Source organism: Mesoplodon mirus, assembly GCF_964341445.2.
Source record: "Mesoplodon mirus genome assembly, chromosome: 19".
NCBI classification, from domain to species: Eukaryota; Metazoa; Chordata; class Mammalia; order Artiodactyla; family Ziphiidae; genus Mesoplodon; species Mesoplodon mirus.
The window spans coordinates 19,605,738-19,625,603 of NC_138995.1; the positions used below are offsets into that span (position 1 = coordinate 19,605,738).

Consider the following 19,866-nt stretch of genomic DNA (forward strand, 5'->3'; position numbering starts at 1 on the left):
ACACAGGGTGGTTGGTATCTGGCCTGGCCCGGATTCAGTTCCACACCTGCCCAGGTAGATGTCTCAGCCCACCTGTAACCCCAGCCCTAGCCACCCTATGCACTGGGATTGAAGTTTGGAAACCAGCAATCCCATGGTCACAGGATAAGACCTTGAGGGCCTCCAGGAGACTACAGACCAAGAACACTGTGGCCCCCAGAACACAGAGCCCAACCCAGAGGAGCTGAGGCTATGGACAGAAGCAGGTGGGCAAAGACGCCACAAACCCAACCACTGCCACCCTCTCTGCTTGGATCATCATCTCTTCTCATCATGAGAGATAGATTCTAAAACCCTTTCTTGGGCTTCCCTGGTGGCGCAGTGGTTGAGAGTCCGCCTGCCGATGCAGGGGACACGGGTTCGTGCCCCGGTCCGGGAGGATCCCACATGCCGCAGAGCGGCTGGGCCCGTGAGCCATGGCCGCTGGGCCTGCGCGTCCGGAGCCTGTGCTCTGCAGCGGGAGAGGCCACAACAGTGAGAGGCCCACGTACCGCAAAAAAAATAATAATAATAAAAAAAATAAAACCCTTTCCTTACCCTGAGGACACTGACTACTCACCTCTTTTTATGGTTAGTGGGATCTTGAACTCACAGCGGTGATAACTAGAGAGAGAAGGCAGATGGGTAAAGGTTGAACCCCTTGGGAGGCCTTGACCACCCCCACATCTCAACTCTGCACCCCAGGAAAAACAGGATCAAGCACACTTGCCCAAAGCCCTGGCTCTGGGCCTGACACAGTGTTCCCTGGGAGAGGCCAGATTTGGGCACTGGAGTCAAACCAAAAAGGGCACAGCTTGGGGGCTCTGAAGACCCTATCACCTCAGATAAGAGGCCAAGCTTTCTGAATCTATTTCCCTATTTGTAAAATGGGTATAAATGGAGAGATATAAGGTAATGGGTACTATACCAGGAACAGAGCCAACACTCAGGAAATGTTTGCTTTCCATGAAATAGCAAACATCCAAAGCCACGAGCTCTCTTTGCTGGAGGGGCAGGTACAGGTATACTCACATATTAAAATTATAATGTCCAGGGTAGTTGGTGTGTAGGACAAACTTCTTCACTTTGTGTGTATTCGCATCAAAGAGGATGTCCTGGGATAGAAAACAAGGATGCCCAAGTGGGGAAAGTTACTGAGGCAGGGCAGGGGGCTTTCGAGGGCATGTCCAACTTAGAGACACTCACTCCACAATGGGGATGCCCTTGGGGACCAGCTTTCTCCCAAATAACAATCAAGGGGACAGCTGAGGCTGAGTGTGAAGGGATGACGACATACACCGAACCATCTACAGGCCTCGTCATTCCAAACCTTGTACCAGTAGGCCCAAAAGGCACAAGGGACTACAGCTCCCACTGCTTGCGAACTCAAACACGGTCAGGGATATCTTTCCTGACCAAAAACACCTGATAAAAAAACGTAACCGAGTGCTCGCTTCGGCAGCACATATACTAAAGTTGGAACGATACAGAGAAGATTAGCACGGCCCCTGCAGAAAGATGACATGCAAATTCGTGAAGTGTTCCACATTTTTAAAAAGATGTTAAAAAGGGCTTCCCTGGTGGCGCACTGGTTGAGAGTCCGCCTGCCGATGCAGGGGACACAGGTTCGTGCCCCGGTCCGGGAAGATCCCACATGCCATGGAGCGGCTGGGCCCGTGAGCCATAGCCGCTGAGCCTGCGCGTCCGGAGCTTGTGCTCCGCAGCGGGAGAGGCCACAACAGTGAGCAGCCCGCATACCGCAAAAAAAAAAAAAAAAAAAAAAAGGTAACCGAGCACAGATTTTGGCTTACAGGCTAACAAGAAGATTCAGGGGCCACCTGACTCTCAAGGGACTCAAGGCACCTGGCTATTCTGAATGCCATGACCTGCCAGACCCTTCTGGCTTCCACAGGCCCTCTCTGTGGAAGTCAGCAACCCTTGGAACTGAAGTAAAGGCTAGCCTCTAGCCAGGACTCAGATCTGGATTTGACACTGCCTATCAAACACCTCTTCGTACCCCGCCACACCCTTCTCAGGTTCACATCCTGTCAGCTGTTCTGCCTGAGACCCCAGGGTTACCCCTGACTCCAGCCCTCCACCAACAGCCACACCATGTCCCATCAGGGCTGGTCCATTTACTCCATCTTCCCTGATACCTATCATCACTGGCCCTTGAACTCAAAAAGAGGTTCAACTTGGGACTTCCCTGGTGGCGCAGTGGTTAAGACTCCACGTTCCCAATGCAGGGGGCCCAGGTTCGATCCCTGGTCAGGGAACTAGATCTCACATGCATGCTGCAACTAAGTAGCCCACCTGCCACAACTAAGGAGCCGGTGAGCCACAACTAAGGAGCACACGTGCTGCAACTAAAGGAGCTGGCGAGCTGCAACTAAGGAGTCTGCCTGCTGCAGCTAAGACCCGGTGCAACCAAATAAATAAATGAAATAAACATTAAAAAAAAAAAGAGGTTCAGCTTACAACAGTGCCATTCCCTCCTGCCACCATCCTACCCTCAAGAGTTTATGATCCCATTGCCTCTCCCCTGCTACTCCTGGCTCCTCTTTGGTCTTTTCCACACTGGCAGACCCAGTCCTCCTTTCTCCCTCTCTGGAGTATACCATTTCTTTGCTGCTTCAGTGTCCCAGGCCCTAGAAAGCTGAAAGGTTAGAAGACCCAATATCCAGGCTAGCCCTGCCCTCTGAGCTCTATCCTGCTGGTGCAGTTTTCTTTACACTATCATTTCTCTCACACACACATCTACCAGCTGGACTGTCAGCACTGATGGCCACAGCTCCATTCAGCACCATATGTCCAGAGCACAGGGCTGCAGCAATGCCTCTGGGGCGATCCCCTAAAAATACATAAGCACACTCCCAGACTTTAAGCCTTTTTTGTCTACCTGTTTTTTGTCTCCAGAAGAGGGTCCTATGCTCTACGAAACAGCAGTTCCCAAAACATCTTAACCTGAATGACTCCTGCAGCCTCTACTTGTGGAGCATGTTTCCCTCCGAAAAGAAATAAAGACATACCAGAGAACCCAGTGTTTCTCAGCAATGGTGGTGACAGGAAAGGTCTACTTTGGGGGTACCAATGCCAATGCAAGACGACACTGGTAAAGCCAGCTAGGGCTAGGTTTCCTGCAGCCAGGCATGGTTAAAGCTGCATGTATGCACACAGGTATGCCCAGGGGCACTGCACACTCCCACAGAAATGGAACGCTTCTCTAAGGAATCACAACTTACCACTCCAAGAGTGAAGTAGTTAAAAAAGTAGTCATTGCACTTCGATGGAACTTGCTTATGAGGAGAAGGAGAATGAATCTTCATCTGTTGGGGAAAAAATAACAATGAATTAAAATCCAACCCCTTAATACATTTAATTCTTGGATTAAATGAGTCTACAAATTGTGTTTCTTGTATAACGTTAATCTGTTGGGGAAGCAAGAGTGTGAGAGTCCCACATGCTCGTGCCGAACAACCCAGCCAGATTTGGTTGACTATAGACTGCGCCCTGGTCTCCAAGGAAAGGCAGAACAATCTGACCAACAGGGGTCAGAAAAGAGCTTTCAATTTACTTTTCCATCAGCTTTAATACAGCAGGTCCTATGGGAAAACAGCAGTTTACATTTACTCAGTGTTAAGTTAAAGTTGATTAAAAAAAAAAAGAGAGAGAGAGAGAGACACCACCTATTCACTTTATAAACACATTTTCCCTACCTTGTCTTCTGACTTGTAGAAGACTTTGTGTGGAGAGCCAAGCATGCTAAGAACATCTTGGCAGGAATCGCCAAAATACACTGAGCGTTCAAATACCCGCATCTTCGCATCTGCTAATAAGCCGGGTCCACAACCTGGAGAGAAAAAGGTACAGGTGGTCAGGTTCCCAGTCAGCGCCTGTGACCCTGCAGCCCAGGGTCCTGGGAGCCCGAGAAAGGCCAGTGGCTGCACGCTGCATTATCAGGTTTGGCTGAGGGGAAAGACTGCATGTAAGCTGAAGTACCAGGTCACCAGGACTTGAGATGCTAGAAGAGATCACTATCTACTCAAAATAATGTGAGAGATTCACTCAATCCCACCAAAGTGATACAGAGCTCTAGAAAAGTCATTCACTGACTCAGCAAATACTCAGTCATTGACCCCATGGGCTAGGACACTTTGCTAGATGCGGAGGAAACAATGATGAGCAGAATAGGTGCAGTCTCTGCCCACACTGGAGCTTATGGCATGACGGTTTCAATCAGACCATCACACGACTGTGGTACAATAAACAGCAGCACAGGTGCTACGGAAATATATAAATGGGTGCTATTACCTCTTGCCACTTTCCAGGTCCTGACAAGATACAAGGAGTTACGTTAAGAAGTACTTCTCGGGGCTTCCCTTGTGGTGCAGTGGTTAAGAATCCGCCTGCCAATGCGGGGGACACGGGTTCAAGCCCTGGTCCAGGAAAATCCCACATGCCACGGAGCAACTAAGCCCACGTGCCACAACTACTGAGCCTGCGCTCTAGAGCCCACAAGCCACAACCACTAAGCCCACATGCTGCATCTACTGAAGCCCACATTCTAGAGCCTGTGCTCCACAACAAGAGAAGCTACCGCAATGAGAAGCCTGCACACCGCAACTAGAGAAAGCCTGCGTGCAGCAATGAAGACCCAACACAACCAAAAATAAAAAATAAAAATAAAATATATTAAAAAAAAAAAAAGAAGTACTTCTCAATGGTAACCCACAATCTGAGACTGGACCTGAAGATCACCCTATAAAAGAGCCAAGAGCAAAGCAAACACTAACTTTTAACTCCCTAATTCTACAAACACCAGACCCACAAACACTCAAAAGAGATAAACCAGGCAAGTGGGAGAAAGAAAAAAAACCTGATTTGCCAGAAGTTTCTTCGTTGGGAAGAATCTTTCAACCCTGACTTTGTCTAATATATTTCAGAAATGGTTCTAGTTAAACACACACATATACAGAAGTGGTTGCGGAATAGCAACAGACACACCAAGAGTAAAATTTCCCCCATTCTGTGGATGAGAAGACAAAGTGTTTTGCTCAAAATTATAAAAGGAAGCCAAGAATCCAAGGACTGCAATTCCTGGTACCATGATAACCACCACCATCACCTTCCTCTACACAGGGCTTTATAGCTGACAAAGCTCTTTCTTGTATAAGAATCCATTTGTTATATACAGAAGACTTCAGGGATCCAAAATCTGAAACAAAGAGGTACTGAGTTCTCCAACTAACCCAAGAGTCTTAAGTCACAGCACGTATAAACTGAGTGGCAAAATAAGAGCTGTTTCAAATCCCACTCCTGACACATACACACACACAACTGTGTGTACATTAACTAGGTCCTGGGAAAAACCACAGTCTACATTAACCTCTGTCTATAAATCCTGCACTTAGGCAAGCCTGGGTGACCTATGGAACCCACCAAAAGTCCTGTCAAGGTGGACTGTGTGCCCATGTCTCCAAGTACCAGATACTTGTGTCCAGGTGGGGATACAGGGGAGACACCCTTTACAGGTGAGCCTCCTCTCTTGTCTCACTCTACCTGAAGCCTCCTCAGGTAAAATTACCCTTAGTTCTTTTTAGGAGACTATTTTAGTTTGATTCCCTGGAATGAGTCATTCTATAAATTATTGTGGGGATCAAGACAATTGAATGGACTTTCCTTGTTAAAAGCATCACTGTAGGGGCTTCCCTGGTGGCGCAGTGGTTGAGAGTCCGCCTGCCGATGCAGGGGACATGGGTTTGTGCCCTGGGGCGGGAGGATCCCACATGCCGTGGAGCAGCTGGGCCCGTGAGCCATGGCCGCTGAGCCTGCGCTCCGCAACGGGAGAAGTCACAACAGTGAGAGGCCCGCGTACCGCCAAAAAAAAAAAAAAAAAAAAAGCATTACTGTAGCCACACTCCATAGGAAAAAGATGTGAGAAAGGGGTTGGCCAGGATAAGCTACCCTTCTGCTTGCCAAAGGAAACTCTCAATGAGTACTGGGTTGGATAGTAACTCAGTGATGCCTTGACTTAAAGTGTTTTCCCCACTGACCCTGTAAGCGGTGAGATGTGACTGCTAGGAGTGTCCTGTACAGGGCGGCAGTCAGAATTGGCTGAGACCCCCTACTCTCAACAGGCTCCTCTTGCTGTCACCTGGGATAATCACACCATCCTTGACCATCCTGCTGTTTCAAGCAGCAATCCTCCTGAGAAGACAGACCTAAATTGCTTGACCTTTTTGCCACATCTCAATTCTCTCAAAAACTACAGCTCAAGTGCAATGCTCCTTTAAGTAGCTGGTGTTCTGCCATGGCTAGAAGACCACATTTTAAGAAATTTCTGGGACTTCCCTGGTGGCACAGTGGTTAAGAATTGGCCTGCCAATGCAGGGAACACGGGTTCAAGCCCTGGTCCAGCAAGATCCCACATGCCGCAGAGCAACTAAGCCTGTGCACCACAACTACTGAGCCTGCATTCTAGAGCCCACGAGCCACAACTACTGAAGCCTGTGTGCCTAGAGCCCGTGCTCCGCAACAAAAGAAGACACTGCAATGAGAAGCCCGTGCACCGCAATGAAGAGTAGACCCCGATCGCCGCAACTAGAGAAAGGCTGTGTCCAGCAGTGAAAACCCAACGCAGCCAAAAAATAAATAAATTTATTTTTTAAAAAATTATATATATAATTAATTATTTAAAAAAAGAAAAGAAAAGAAAAGAAATTTCTAACCTGGAGGCTGTGAACTATCTAATTGTTCAGGGGAGTGAGTTCACAGTTTATATACCAGATTCTAAACGGTTGAGAACGGATGCCCCAGAGACTGATGCAAGACCCCAGCTTACAAACAAACACTGGTTAGAATATGAACTCCATTAAGGCACAGCCCCATCATGGAGCTCAAAGTCCCCAGGCCATCTTTATGGAGGCAAACTACACACAGGAGGATCTCGGTACCACTAAGTATAATCCAAAGGTCCAAAGGAGTTGAGATTGTCCACACAAGAAAATCACAAGATGAGGCGTGAATCCTGGAGAGACCAGCTACTGAAGGCAGCAACTCTTTTTGTTCACAGTCAGCAAAACTGAGCAGGGTATGGCTAAACCACAATTCAACAAGCTCCTCTTGCCAGTCTACTCTGAGAAATGAGCACAACGGGTGGAAAACGAGACAACATACAACACTGAGCCCATAAGATATATCTCCAGGACGTAGGAACCATTGCAAAGCTACATAAGTACACAGAGGCTGATGTACCTGCCAAGGGAAGAAGTTTTACTGTCGTTTGTTAAGATTTGCTCAAAATAAGACTGTCTTGTCCCTTCACAAATTTAAATGAAAACTTTTAATCATAAACATCAGCACCATTTGTCTTCTACCAACTATTCTAAGGACGTGGGATCTTAGACTATCACAACAAGGATATAATGGAGAATCCACCACCCCAAAGCCAGTAACTGACCTGCAGCAAGTAGGCGAAGTCGTAAACCTGAGGGTCCAGTTCCATCTCGAAGAACATCTACACTCTCAGCATACACATTGCCCAGGAAACAGCTCAGGGGCATCGCGGGAGCCCTGGGGGAAGGCACAGTGAGCAGAGGCTTTGCCCTCCCTCCCAGGGAGCCCATGGCCTTAGCATGAAGCTTGTGCTCCCCTACACGTACTTGGTATCCTGTAGGCTGTTTCCACTGTAGATGTACATTCGTTTCACAGTTGCTCCGTGGGGTATCTGGAGAGAAGCCAGACCATGGGCAAAATTGGGCTGCAAACACAAGACAAGTCTTTTAATAAAAGCACACTGTGGGCCACGCGACTCAGGCTCTGGCCTTTTCCCGACACTCATGGTCTTCGAGAACTGGCCAGGTCATGGAAGTAAGGAATTTAGAATAGGAATGTCTCAGTTTCAGATAGAACCCTGCTACTGGTACTGCCTTACCTGGTACAAATTTTCTGTATCTATTTCCTCATCTATAAAAATGGGTATGGTTACCTACAGTGTAGAAAGATGGGACTGTGGTTTCTGAGAAACTTTGAAGTTCGCTTGTTTTATTTATCAAGATTATTAAAACTCTTGATATTAAAAAAAAAACTGGCCAGGTCAAAGCACACAGTCCAACCTGTCTCCAGGTCAATAAATTGAACTAATCATGCAAGTTCATCTTTAATTTTACTTAGTTTTTCATTCCTTCATCAGGGAGAAAATGTAGAAATGCCTCCTTCAATAAAATGTAAAACTTACAAAAAGCTATCATTTCATAACACTAAGGATGCTGTTGCCTAAGGATGAATTCTCTCAAATTCCAGGCCATTAAGAAAAACTGTGGTGATTTGGAGTTTTAAAGCACACGACATGGATTTACCTCTGCAAAGTGAGCTCGACCTCACTCTTCAGGTGGAAGTGCCCTCTTCCTGGGAATGCCAGCCTGGGCTTTGTTCTATCAGCTTCCCCCACTGTACCCCCCATTGGCCTCCGAAGACCTCAGAGATCAGGAAACCAAAGAAAGAGCACCTATCCAGCCTCCTCCAATGGTACTCTGCTGACCCGTATCACCTGGGCACCGGGCAATAAATATCAGGGAAAGAGAAAGGCTAACCTCGTACTTGGGAACCTCAGTCCATGAATCTAGCTGAAAAGAGAAAGACAGTCCTCTGAAGTTGAGATGGAAGAGCTGCTCAGCGGAGTTGTACACTGTGGGAGTGGGGAGAAGAAAACGGCATGGTTAAATGGCATCAGAAGTTGTGAACACAAACCAGCCTGGAAGGGAGTAATGGCTGGCAACACCTTCCTTGTGTCTCATTTCTGAACTGACCCACTAGACTGAAAACAAGAGGGAAGAGCTTTCCTTCACACCCAAGTACCAATCCCCAAATCCGACAGGAACATGGCTACAGATGACCAGAGGAATCAAATGGACTTGGCTTACCTCCAGGATGGGTCGCACCAAAAGACTGGTCAATCTGCTCAATGGTGGGAGCTATGGCTTGAGAATTGAAATGCACACCACTGAAAAACAGAGATACTTTTTAATACCAGGCTTTGCAAGATGGGCTCACAGATCATTAGAGATGGTGGCTGGAAGAGTTACTCTTAAAACACAGGCGGGTGAGTCTACTATTATATCAAAATAAAAGTTTAACTATAGAACTTCTAAATAAGAGACAATAAATGAGGTCATAAATAGTCAATTCTCCTGAGGTTGATACAGAGAATTAGTCCTCTAGGACCTCCCAAGACATTTGTGGCCACCAGGCCAGTTCAGAAAGAAATAAATCCGGCCTCAGCCCCATGGCATTTGGACTTGGATAAAGAGTACTCAGAAATAGACACCGTTAATGTGTTTTCCCAGGATGCATACTAGTAGTTTGGCTTGAAAAGGAACTTTCTTAAAAAGGGATGAATGTCTTAAAAGGGTACAGCCAAGCGAGGCAGCTTGTTTTCCTAACAAGCAGAAGAACCAGCACTCATGGATTGGGTGAACAGGTATGTGGATGGGGAGGAATGGATCCCAAGCAAAGGAAAAATACCTGGGAGGGGGGTGGGCTTGGGAGCAAAGAAAGGCGTATGATTTCAGATAATGAGCATGAAGATAAATCATTTACAACTTTAGGGAAAATGTTTAAGGTTAAGAATACTTTAAAAAAAATTATCACTTATGGAAAACCTCTGCTTTTTAAAAAATTTATTTTATTGGAGTATAGTTGATTTACAATGTTCTGTTAATTTCTGCTGTACAGCAAAGTGATTCAATTATATATACATTCTTTTTCATAGTCTTTCCATTATGGTTTAATACAGGATGCTGAAAATAGTTTCCCATGCTATACAGTAGGACCTTGTTGTCTATCTGTTCTATATATAATAGCTTGCATCTGGAACCTCTGTTTTTAACCAGGCACTGTGCTATATGCTTTACCAGTATTATCTCATGTCATCTTCCTAACCCAGCAACCTGATTATTGGTTTCATTTCTCTGATGAGAAAACAAACTCAAAGAGGTTAAGTGACTTGCCCAATTTCACAGAGTAATAAAATGAAGAAGTCATAACCCAAACCCAGGGAAGCCTGACTCTAGAACCCTCACTCTTACCCACCACTGTCTCTTAAGAGGGTAAAGAGAAGCCAGACCTTGAGGTACAGAAGGCCCCAACAAGACTAAAAGACAATCAGAATCTGCAGGGGTCAGTGCTATTATGCATTTGCTTTATCCACTTCTCTACTGGCAAACACTGCTTGAGCCAGCCCAGGAACTGACCCCTTACACACCCTTGAGAAGGTAAGCCTGTTAAGGAAGCTTACTGAACAGAATATTCTAGATGCCAGCACAGCGCCTTACCATAATGGAGGTTCAAATATTTGTGCATCATACAGGCACAAATACATCCCATTTTCATTCTAAAAAGCAGATTTTGGCCCCCCAAATAGTAATCCTTTTGGCATTCTCTTTAGCACAGGGCTTGAAGTCAGATGTATCTGGTTTGTTCCGCCTCTGTTGGTAATGAACACATAAAGAGGTGCCAGAAGAGGTTGTGCAGGGAAGGGCAGCTATGACCCAGGGGACAGTCACAGACCTCTGAGCTGAGGTCCTGCTTTGTTGTGGGATTAAATAAATTGTCACAGATGTGAAGTGTTTCACACACAGTGTGTTCTTAATGAGGTTTCCTTCTCTTCCCCAGGAAACTGAGTAGACTTGGAGGCTGCAGGAGGAAATCATGGCACCAGGCTGTAATCCCAGAACTGCTGCAGATGGGAATCCTTTACTAACTTAATACGGGTAGCAGATAAAGCCCCAGTGTACCAAGCCCATGACACATACCAGGAGAAAACTTACCAATATTTTAACTTTACTTTAGTCAAGTCATATACTTCAATCACCTAAAAACAAAAAGCAAATGTTTAAGAGCTGTTAGTGCTCTGCAGTTGAAAAAGATTAATTAGAAAGACATTTACAGGGCTTCCCTGGTGGCGCAGTGGTTGAGAGTCCGCCTGCCGATGCAGGGGATACGGGTTCGTGGCCCGGTCTGGGAAGATCCCATATGCCGCAGGGTGGCTGGGCCCGTGAGCCATGGCCGCTGAGCCTGCGCGTCCGCAATGGAAGAGGCCACGGCAGTGAGAGGCCCGCGTACCGCAAAAAAAAAAAAAAAAAAAAAAAAAGACATTTACAGAGTAGTGAAGAAAAAAAAAATTATCACTAGTTGAAATTCTCCTGAAGCACTGCACATTACTTTTTTTTTAAAAATAAATTTATTTATTTTATTTATTTTATTTTTGACTGTGTTGGGTCTTCGTTGCTGCACGCAGGCTTCTCATTGCGGTGGCTTCTCTTGTTGGGAGCACGGGCTCTAGGCACATGGGCTTCAGTAGTTGTGGCACATGGGCTCAGTAGCTGTGGCTTGCGGGCTCTAGAGTGCAGGCTCAGTAGTTATGGCGCATGGGCTTAGTTGCTCTGCAGCATGTGGGATCTTCCCGGACCAGGGCTCGAACCCGTGTCTCCTGCATTGGGAGGCGGATTCTTTTTTTTAAATTAAATTTATTTATTTGTTTGTCTGTTTGTTTGTTTGTTTATGGCTGTGTTGGGTCTTTGTTGCTGCACGAGGGCTTTCTCTAGTTGCAGCAAGCGGGGGCTACTCTTCGTTGTGGCACATGGGTTTCTCATTGCAGTGCTTCTCTTGTTGTGGAGCACAGGGTCTAGGTGAGCGGGCTTCAGTAGTTGTGGCTCATGGGCTCTAGAGCACAGGTTCAGTAGTTGTGGTGCACGGGCTTACTTGCTCCGCGGCATGTGGGATCTTCCCAGACCAAGGCTCAAACCCGTGTCTCCTGCATTGGCAGGCAGATTCTTAACCACTGCCCCACCAGGAAAGCCCCTGTTCTTATTTTTAACTCTAGAAGAAAAACCCATACCACACACACAGCATAAACTCACCCTACCCTTCTTTCTAGTGGATTGTTCAACAGATGTCCATGGATGTTCTGCATCAGGTTTTTAGATATCATCTACTGCTGAGTCACATAAAAGATTGCACATACCATGCTACAGGACAGTAAAACCCTCCACAGAAACAAATTCATGAAGCTTGTGAAGGCTGTAACATGTAAGGGGGATACTGAGCCCCCTTCCTTTTATTATATATTTTGCTGCATTATAAAAACCCAAATCAAGTCCCTTTCAAAAATAGCTTCAAAATACTGTGGTTTACAAAAACAAAAAAAGACGGAGGGGGAGGTCTATCCTACTAGAAAACAAGTCATATTACATTAGCTTAGGTCAAGTGTGACAATATTCAGCTATATCCCTAACGAAGAGCATCTGGTCAAACCTGGAGAACCTCAGGACCCTTGTGAAGTTTCAAAAGGTTCAGCCTCAGATGAAATGTCAAGAACTCAGGAATGAGACAAAGGAAAAGGTATTGAACTCTCAGCCACTAGCGATGCCAAGTAATGAGCATTGTGAAGTCTTTTATGACAATGGCGTCAAGGGCTAGGCAGGCAGTAGCATAGCTGGCTGAGGCCTGGAGCACCATCTGGTATCCTACAGCTGGGAGGTTTGGCCCCCATCGAAGAAGCACAAGCAGAGCTGGTTCAATGTCTATTTGCCCTGACAATCAGGGCTTCATCCTGGAAAGGGCTGTGGGACACTGGGTACAGGAGCATCTGGCATTGTCACAGGAACAGAGACATAACAGGCAGTTCATTCTTGGTCAGACTTGTCCCTAACTTTGTTTGAGAATCATAACTGAACCACAAATTGGGCACCTCTTCACTATAAGGTGCAGCTATTCTGATCCTACCTGCTGCTAAGAATCACCCCCTCTGCTGGGCTGTTGTAGCACTTCAATCTACCCATTCCTACACTGTTAGCATATGCTGTTCACTGGTACCACTGAGTTAAGCCCCTTGAGGTCCGGCTCATTAGTTTGCACAGAGGAAGTAACGACACATGTCAGGGAGTCAGCTGGGTATGAAGATAGCTAAGGGCAATATGAAGCTCAAAAATATGAAAAGTGGTGCCAAGAGAGGTCATGCAAGGGCAGGGGAATAGCTGTGATTCATGACACTACCTTCAGAAAGCCTAGGCATGGCAGTGTATTATGCCAAACTGGTATGCCATTTTACTGAGGCCAGGGTCCCATGATGGCAGAGGCCTCAACCCTCAGCCAGAATCCCTGCTTGTATAGCAGAGGGCTGGCTAACGATCCCCCAAGGGCTGCCCATCGCTCACCCTGTGGGCCTCCAGGATATTCTTGCTGTGACACTATCATTCACCTGCCAACAGCCCACACCAACACTTATGGCGTGGCACCTGTGACACGAAGGACTCCAAGACAGTCAGCACTCTGGGTCCCTTGCCAGAATCAACAAGCAGATTTTGACCCATGGAGCTTGCTGGGCCATAGGGACAAGTAGCTGGGGAAATCTGAAGTCCATGGTTTTCCACCCTCTGGGCTGGAAAAGACCTTGATTTCCCTAGAGGAGAAGACAAGGCAGCAGCCAAGATAGGAAAGGAAAAGACAGGTGGCTGTAAAGACTGTGACTTGTGAAGCCTCATTCCATAATGCTCTCTCATAGACAGGGAGTGAGAGGATGGGGAAACTGCAGGAGACAGAATCGGGGAGAAGCAGCTTCTGAAGCCCTTGGATGGAGGGGCAGGCAGATGGGTGAGGTCAGACTTGGTACCAACCAAGGGCACCTGAGGGATTACTTCCTCAGTTTCCAGAGGCTCAGGCAGGGCCCCAGCCCCTCTTTCTTCATAGGGACCCCACAGAAGGCAGAGAGAAGGTTCTATTCTATCTCTTTTCCCATTCCTCATTTTTCTGCATAGTATGCTTACACTATTTTCTTCAGCTTTTGTCACATCTATTTCCCATACTCATCAACAAACCTAAGCCATTTCTATTCCCAGTGGTCAGTTACCGCACTCTGTTAACATAGGGTTAAAAGCTTGGTGTCAGCTAGACCACTTATCCTCTGTCCATCTGTTATTTCATTAGTAAGAAGTACCACTTACAGGCTTGTTAAGATTAAATTAGGAAATGCATGGGAAGCACTCAGCCATGTGCCTAACATGTACTAAGTGCTCACTAAATATATAATATTGTCCTCACCATGCTGTAACTCTATGGCAGGCTGCCTATCTACCCCCCACTGTTGTCTATTTAGGTTATTTCTGGCTTTTCATTACTATGAAAAGCCCTGCTGTAAATATCTGGCATTATTACCCTCCCCATAATCTTTTTGGGTTATGTTTCCTAAAGTGGATTTACCAAGTTAAAGACAAATGACTCTTTGTAAAGGTGCTTCCAGATTAATTTCCCCTAATTTGTGATGAAGCCACACTGAAGACCACCTTCTACCCTTTGCCAGTGTGGAACTTCTGGTCAGTAAAGACAGGATGACTGAGCCTACAAGAGGAGGCAAGGGTGTTGTGGGGATAAGAATGTTCACATCAAACTTTCCTTTTTGAAAAACCATCATAAATGAGGAATTCTCATTCCACGTACAGATCATTTTTCCATGTTCTGTCTTCCAAGCCTTTTGGAAAAGCAACTCTATAACCTAACCAGGACGATGGCTCTGGCATGCCACTGCCCTGAGCCACATTCAACCTTATGACTCTGAGGCATGAGTCTGATGTCACATGACTAACCTTTCATGTCCAGGCATTTGTAAATAGTGTATTAAAAACATTCTGGACTGAAACAGGTGTTAGTAAACTGCACTTGACCGCCAATTAAGACAACCCTACATACCAGCAAGTTGTTTGTTTACATTTCCTTTTAAAGGGGCTCAAGAATCAACTCAGTGCTGGTGGTGTTGAGGTCCAAGCTTCAGCATTTTAGGAAGAACAGTTTCCATTTTTCATATTCCCAGTCTTATTGTTTGACCCAAGAATGAAGCAAAACAACAAGATATAAAAACCTTACTAAAGTCTTCTGGTCCTATTCTGCAGTCAGTCCCCATTTTAAGTACGCTTTTAAAGACTCAGGATCGGACTTCCCTGGTGGTGCAGTGGTTAAGAATCTGCCTGCCAATGCAGGGGACACGGGTTCGAGCCCTGGACCAGGAAGATCCCACATGCCGCGGAGCAACTAAGCCCGTGCGCCACAAATACTGAGCCTGCGCTCTAGAGCCCACGAGCCACAACTACTGAGCCCATGTGCCTAGAGCCTGTGCTCCGCAACAAGAGAAGCCACCACAATGAGAAGCCCACGCACCGCAAGGAAGAAGAGCCCCCACTCACCACAACTAGAGAAAGCCCGCGCACAGCAATGAAGACCCAATGCAGCCAAAAATAAATAAATAAAATAAATGCCAAATACTTAGCTCCTCTCATTTTCCTATTCAACATATAAGCCCCCTCCCCACAGCATGTTCCCAAATCTCCAACACTCTTTCCCCTTCACCTCTGGAGCCCGGGGCTGGAGTCCTTCCCAGCCTCTTTCCAACCATCCCAATCCACCCCAGCTTCTCTCTTTTTAGAGGAACAGGCACAGATTCAGTCCCCTATATTGTGGTTGTCTCTAAACCACAAAAGTCTACTCCCACTTATGAGTTTCAGAAACATCCCACAACGTCACACGTTAATCAGCCTGACGTGAAACTTTCGTCGTCATTTATAGTTACCTTAAGTCTCTGATTGAAAGCATCAAACAGTAGTTTGATCCCGTCCTGAGTCAGGTTAAGGATGAGGTCATGGCTTAGAGGAGACTACAAAAAACCAAAATAATAAATAAATACACACTCTGAACATGTAGTATTCTCACCAGCACCCACTGAAACCTTACAACATAAATGCAGTGCACAGGGAATATCTAAGTGTAGACAGCTGACAGGTTTGGAAGCCAGAAACTGATTTGTGAACGCAGTGTCCTCTACTTCCAGCCTTTGAGTTATTACCTGGGGGAAAAGGCCAAAATTATGTAAGTATACAGGCCATTTTCTTTCGAGGGTCCCGGGTCCACATTTGTAGCATGGGTTTACTGCTGTCAAACCTGCAGAGTAGTTGATGAGGAATAAAAGCCTTGTAAAAGGCCTCGCCAGGATCCAAACTCAGCAAGTAATGGTCAATGCATGTCAGCTGAACCTATGTCCATTCACTCCCAGGCTGTCTGTACCACCCACAGGAAAACACATTTTATTCTTTGACTGTTTTATGCCAGATTCCAGGACAAAGAAGTACCTTGTGATCTGATTATGTATGAGATGACACTCTTACTCCTCCCTCCCTCCCCCCACCATCCCGTATCAGAAAGTGAAAAGCCCAAGTCTAATACCTAAGGAGTCCTATTTCTACATTTGCCCCTTCTGAGTCCTGGGGGGAGGGGAGCAGCAGCAAAGCAGTGGGCAGAGCTGGCCTTGAGCCTTGGTGAGCTGGTGACCTTAAGTGACTCTCTAAACTTCTCTGAGCTCTAGTTTCTTCACGGGAATACCATCATCCCTTCCCCTCCAGGGTTGTTACCAGGACAGAGATAGTAGATCAGAAAGCACCAAGCTCAGCACTCAGCACACAGTACTCTTTCCTAGAGTCTGCCCCACCTGCCTGCTTCTGTGCCAATGCAATCAATTCAAAGTCTGAAGACTCTCCATATGCCTGAACCAGGCTGCCCAGAAGTAGAAGAAAAACACCACCATCCAAAACCCTGCCCCTTCTTGAAACTGGCACACAGCTGTCAAAAGGGTTTAGACAAGTTTCTTTATTTTATAGAGCTTCTCAAGGTAGGCCCAGTAAATGAAGGTATGCCTGTGAGAGAGATATGGGCTGGAAGGCCAGGCGCCACTGCTGGTGTGGGCCTTACTGGAAAAATTCTCTAGAAGGAGCTTTCTGAGATTAGCTCAGATTGTCTGCTCCCCTCCACCCCACTGAGCTTCACAAGACAGCAGGCCCAGGTGGCACCATTATGCCTGGCAAACACTAGAAGAAAGAATGTTGTAATTTTCCAGTAGGTCTGTATGAATGTCTAAAACCGTTAGGTCTCAAGCAAGATAATGGAATAATGAACCCTGACCGTAGGTCACTTATTCTCAACCCAGAATACACAGTTCTATTTCTGAGAGGGCTAGGCCATGGTGGTAAGCAGGATGAAGCAAGATTTTAGCATCTTTCAAGATCCTTGCTTGGAGTATCTGAATTTTTTTACACGCTCCCAAGATCTGATCATTTTTTCCCCGGCATTGTTACAATTCAGGACATAACTACGCAATTTTCAAAAGCAAGCAAATCATCCTCACAATTAATGTTTTATTGGTACTTTATATCTACAGAACCAAAATACATATGTACTATGTGGTGTTTAAGCAGGTACTTTCCAGTTCAGTAAAGCTGTCTCTGCTAGTTGTTAACACCTCTTCCCTGTAAGAAAGATGGGACCTACTTGATAGGCACATTTAATTTCCAAGGTGTGATTTGCTAGAGACAAGATATTTCTGAAATGTTTAATGGGGCCAAACGATTTTCTGCACATGATGGGAAGCAAAGAGACAAATGGGAAAGGAAGGGAAGGAGGGCAGAACAGGACAGGACCCACATTTAAGAAGCACCATATCAGAGCTCTGAGAGACCATTTCCTCTTTATCCTCATCAAAAGATTATTCTATTATAAGGAAACCATATCCACTTTACAGAAGGAGAACCAGTCGGGTTATTAACTTGCTACAGTCGGACAACCAAGAAATGGGGAAAAGCACAGATCTGAACCAAGGTTTGGATTTAAAAACCTATGATTCTGGGGGCTTCCCTGGTGGCGCAGTGGTTGGGAATCCACCTGTCAATACAGAAGACACAGTTTTGAGCCCTGGTCTGGGAAGATCCCACATGCCGCGGAACAATTAAGCCCGTGAGCCACAACTACTGAGCCTGTGTGCCACAACTACTGAAGCCCGCACACCTAGAGCCTGTGCTCCGCAACAAGAGAAGCCACTGCAATGAAGAGTAGTCCCTGCTCGCTGCAACTAGAGAAAAGCCCCGCACGCAGCAACAAAGACCCAATGCAGCCAAAAATAAATAAATAAATAAACAAATAAATAGAACAAACAAAACCCCCCCAAAAACCCTATGATTCCAGCTGCTTAGAAGACACTAGGGGAAATTAGCTTAATTAATGCTAAAACTACTATTTGTACCCAAAAACTGGAATGACAGACAACAAAGTAGTGATATATGAAATATACTTCATTTAAAATAATTGGTTAAGAAAGTTTAAAGCCTACTTTCAAATGTATCTAATCTTGGGTGCTTAAATCTGATTTAACTAAATGTACAGGTGGCTATAAGCTCGAGAAGCCCATTATCCCTGTTTTGATGGCTGCTACTTGTCATGAGTAAGTCTCTTACGGTCTAACACTGAAAGTCAAATAAGGTTAGGGATGATCTGAGTGCAAAAAAGAGGAAGTCACCATCCTTCACTTAATAAATGAGAAACCATTTTGGCATTGTGGCTCCACGAACCTCTGCCCAAGTCCTGTGTTTTGTGGTAGGCACAAGAATATCCAAGCACTTGCTTGGAGATTATGTATTCCCTGTCTCAGAAGGACCCCTCGCATGGGCCTCACTAGGCTGGCAGAGGGGTACAGTACTATGAAATATTATGTTTGGGTATAGGTAACAGACTCAACTCTGACACTAAGCCAAACTGGGAAGCCTCACAGAAATCTCACCTACCTCTAATCCACAACATTCTTCATGTCAAAAATAAGCTGTCATTTGCTTTAGGATCAGAAACTAATTGAAACAAATGGGAATAAAATCATCATTTCGGTACTTAAAGGGTCTCAGAAAAGGCACTGAGAACATCTTATAGCCTGTGTAGGATCAAACTATTCCCTGAGGTTTATGACACATAGGGCACCACAAAGGTTGCTCCATAGTGTCTGTGTCCAGAAGAACCACAGATTCCAGTGAGTTCAACAGAAGGGAGATTGCATTTTTAGAGATAAGAAGAATCTTATTTCTAAAGGTCTATAAAAATGTTTCTAACTTTACTTATAAAACCTAATAAAAGAAATCCTGATGTTCAAAAAGTTCTGCTCCAGTGCCAACCTAAAATATAGTATACTCTTTCTGGAAACTGAAAAGGTCCTTGTAGGTACATATAACATTATACTATAGGGGTTAATTCTGGGCACAACATTAATAGAGACTACCATAAATCACACCAAAAAAAAAAAAAAAGTAAAACATGTCCATTAACTTGGAGCCAATGTTTTGTAATTTCCATATATCAGATCATTCTCAGTAAAGGGGTGAGCTATGCTTTTTTTTAAGTCTGGGATGCTGTGCTAGCTAGAAATCTGTACTGCAACAATCCTGAACACAAACCAAAGCAATCAACAAAGCAGAAAAGACTAAACATGAAAGTGGAAGGCAAGCACCCTAGAAGACCAGACAACCCCTGAGGTGACCTCCCACTGAAAAAGCCCCTTTTAAGAGCCAGTAGGTAAGTCAAACATAATAAAAAACCAAGTTTGGTTATTACGGCTCGTCTAAGCTTGGCAGCACTAGATTATCAAAACCACAAAAGTTTCAGAATCAAAGAAAATGTACTTCGCAACTGACTAGTGTTGAAGACTCTCCCATTCAAATGCATTGACCTAGGAATTCCTGCCAGTCAGTATCTCCCAGAGCATCAGCCTCCAGAGGTGACTCACTGAGTAGGGATGCTATTTCAGTAAACAAATCAGCCACCACTCACCTGTTCACTGTAGAGAACCTGGACGTTTTTTATGATGCGACAGTGCTTCTGAAGAATGGCTACTGCCTGAGCCAGAGGCATTCCTGAAATAAAGCAAGGACACCTACGTGGTTACTTGGGCTAGCCATTTACTGGCACCTATCACTGTACTAGGCATTAGTCCCTGTA

The 19,866-nt window shown here is 45.6% G+C and overlaps 1 protein-coding gene across 5 annotated transcripts in view; it reads right to left on the reverse strand.

Annotated features, from left to right (window-relative positions):
* Nucleotides 1–19,866, reverse strand: part of PHAF1 (phagophore assembly factor 1) — a 28,736-nt gene that overhangs the window by 3,074 nt on the left and 5,796 nt on the right. For all 5 annotated transcript variants that reach the window (XM_082606226.1, XM_082606228.1, XM_082606227.1 and 2 more), the window contains exons 3-13: nucleotides 19,699–19,781; nucleotides 15,635–15,718; nucleotides 10,845–10,888; nucleotides 8,940–9,019; nucleotides 8,610–8,704; nucleotides 7,680–7,777; nucleotides 7,478–7,590; nucleotides 3,735–3,868; nucleotides 3,261–3,344; nucleotides 1,051–1,133; nucleotides 599–642 (exon numbers count right to left, since the gene is read on the reverse strand). In XM_082606226.1, coding sequence (XP_082462352.1) covers nucleotides 599–642; nucleotides 1,051–1,133; nucleotides 3,261–3,344; nucleotides 3,735–3,868; nucleotides 7,478–7,590; nucleotides 7,680–7,777; nucleotides 8,610–8,704; nucleotides 8,940–9,019; nucleotides 10,845–10,888; nucleotides 15,635–15,718; nucleotides 19,699–19,781 — 942 coding nt within the window. The remainder of the gene's footprint in view (nucleotides 1–598; nucleotides 643–1,050; nucleotides 1,134–3,260; nucleotides 3,345–3,734; nucleotides 3,869–7,477; nucleotides 7,591–7,679; nucleotides 7,778–8,609; nucleotides 8,705–8,939; nucleotides 9,020–10,844; nucleotides 10,889–15,634; nucleotides 15,719–19,698; nucleotides 19,782–19,866) is intronic.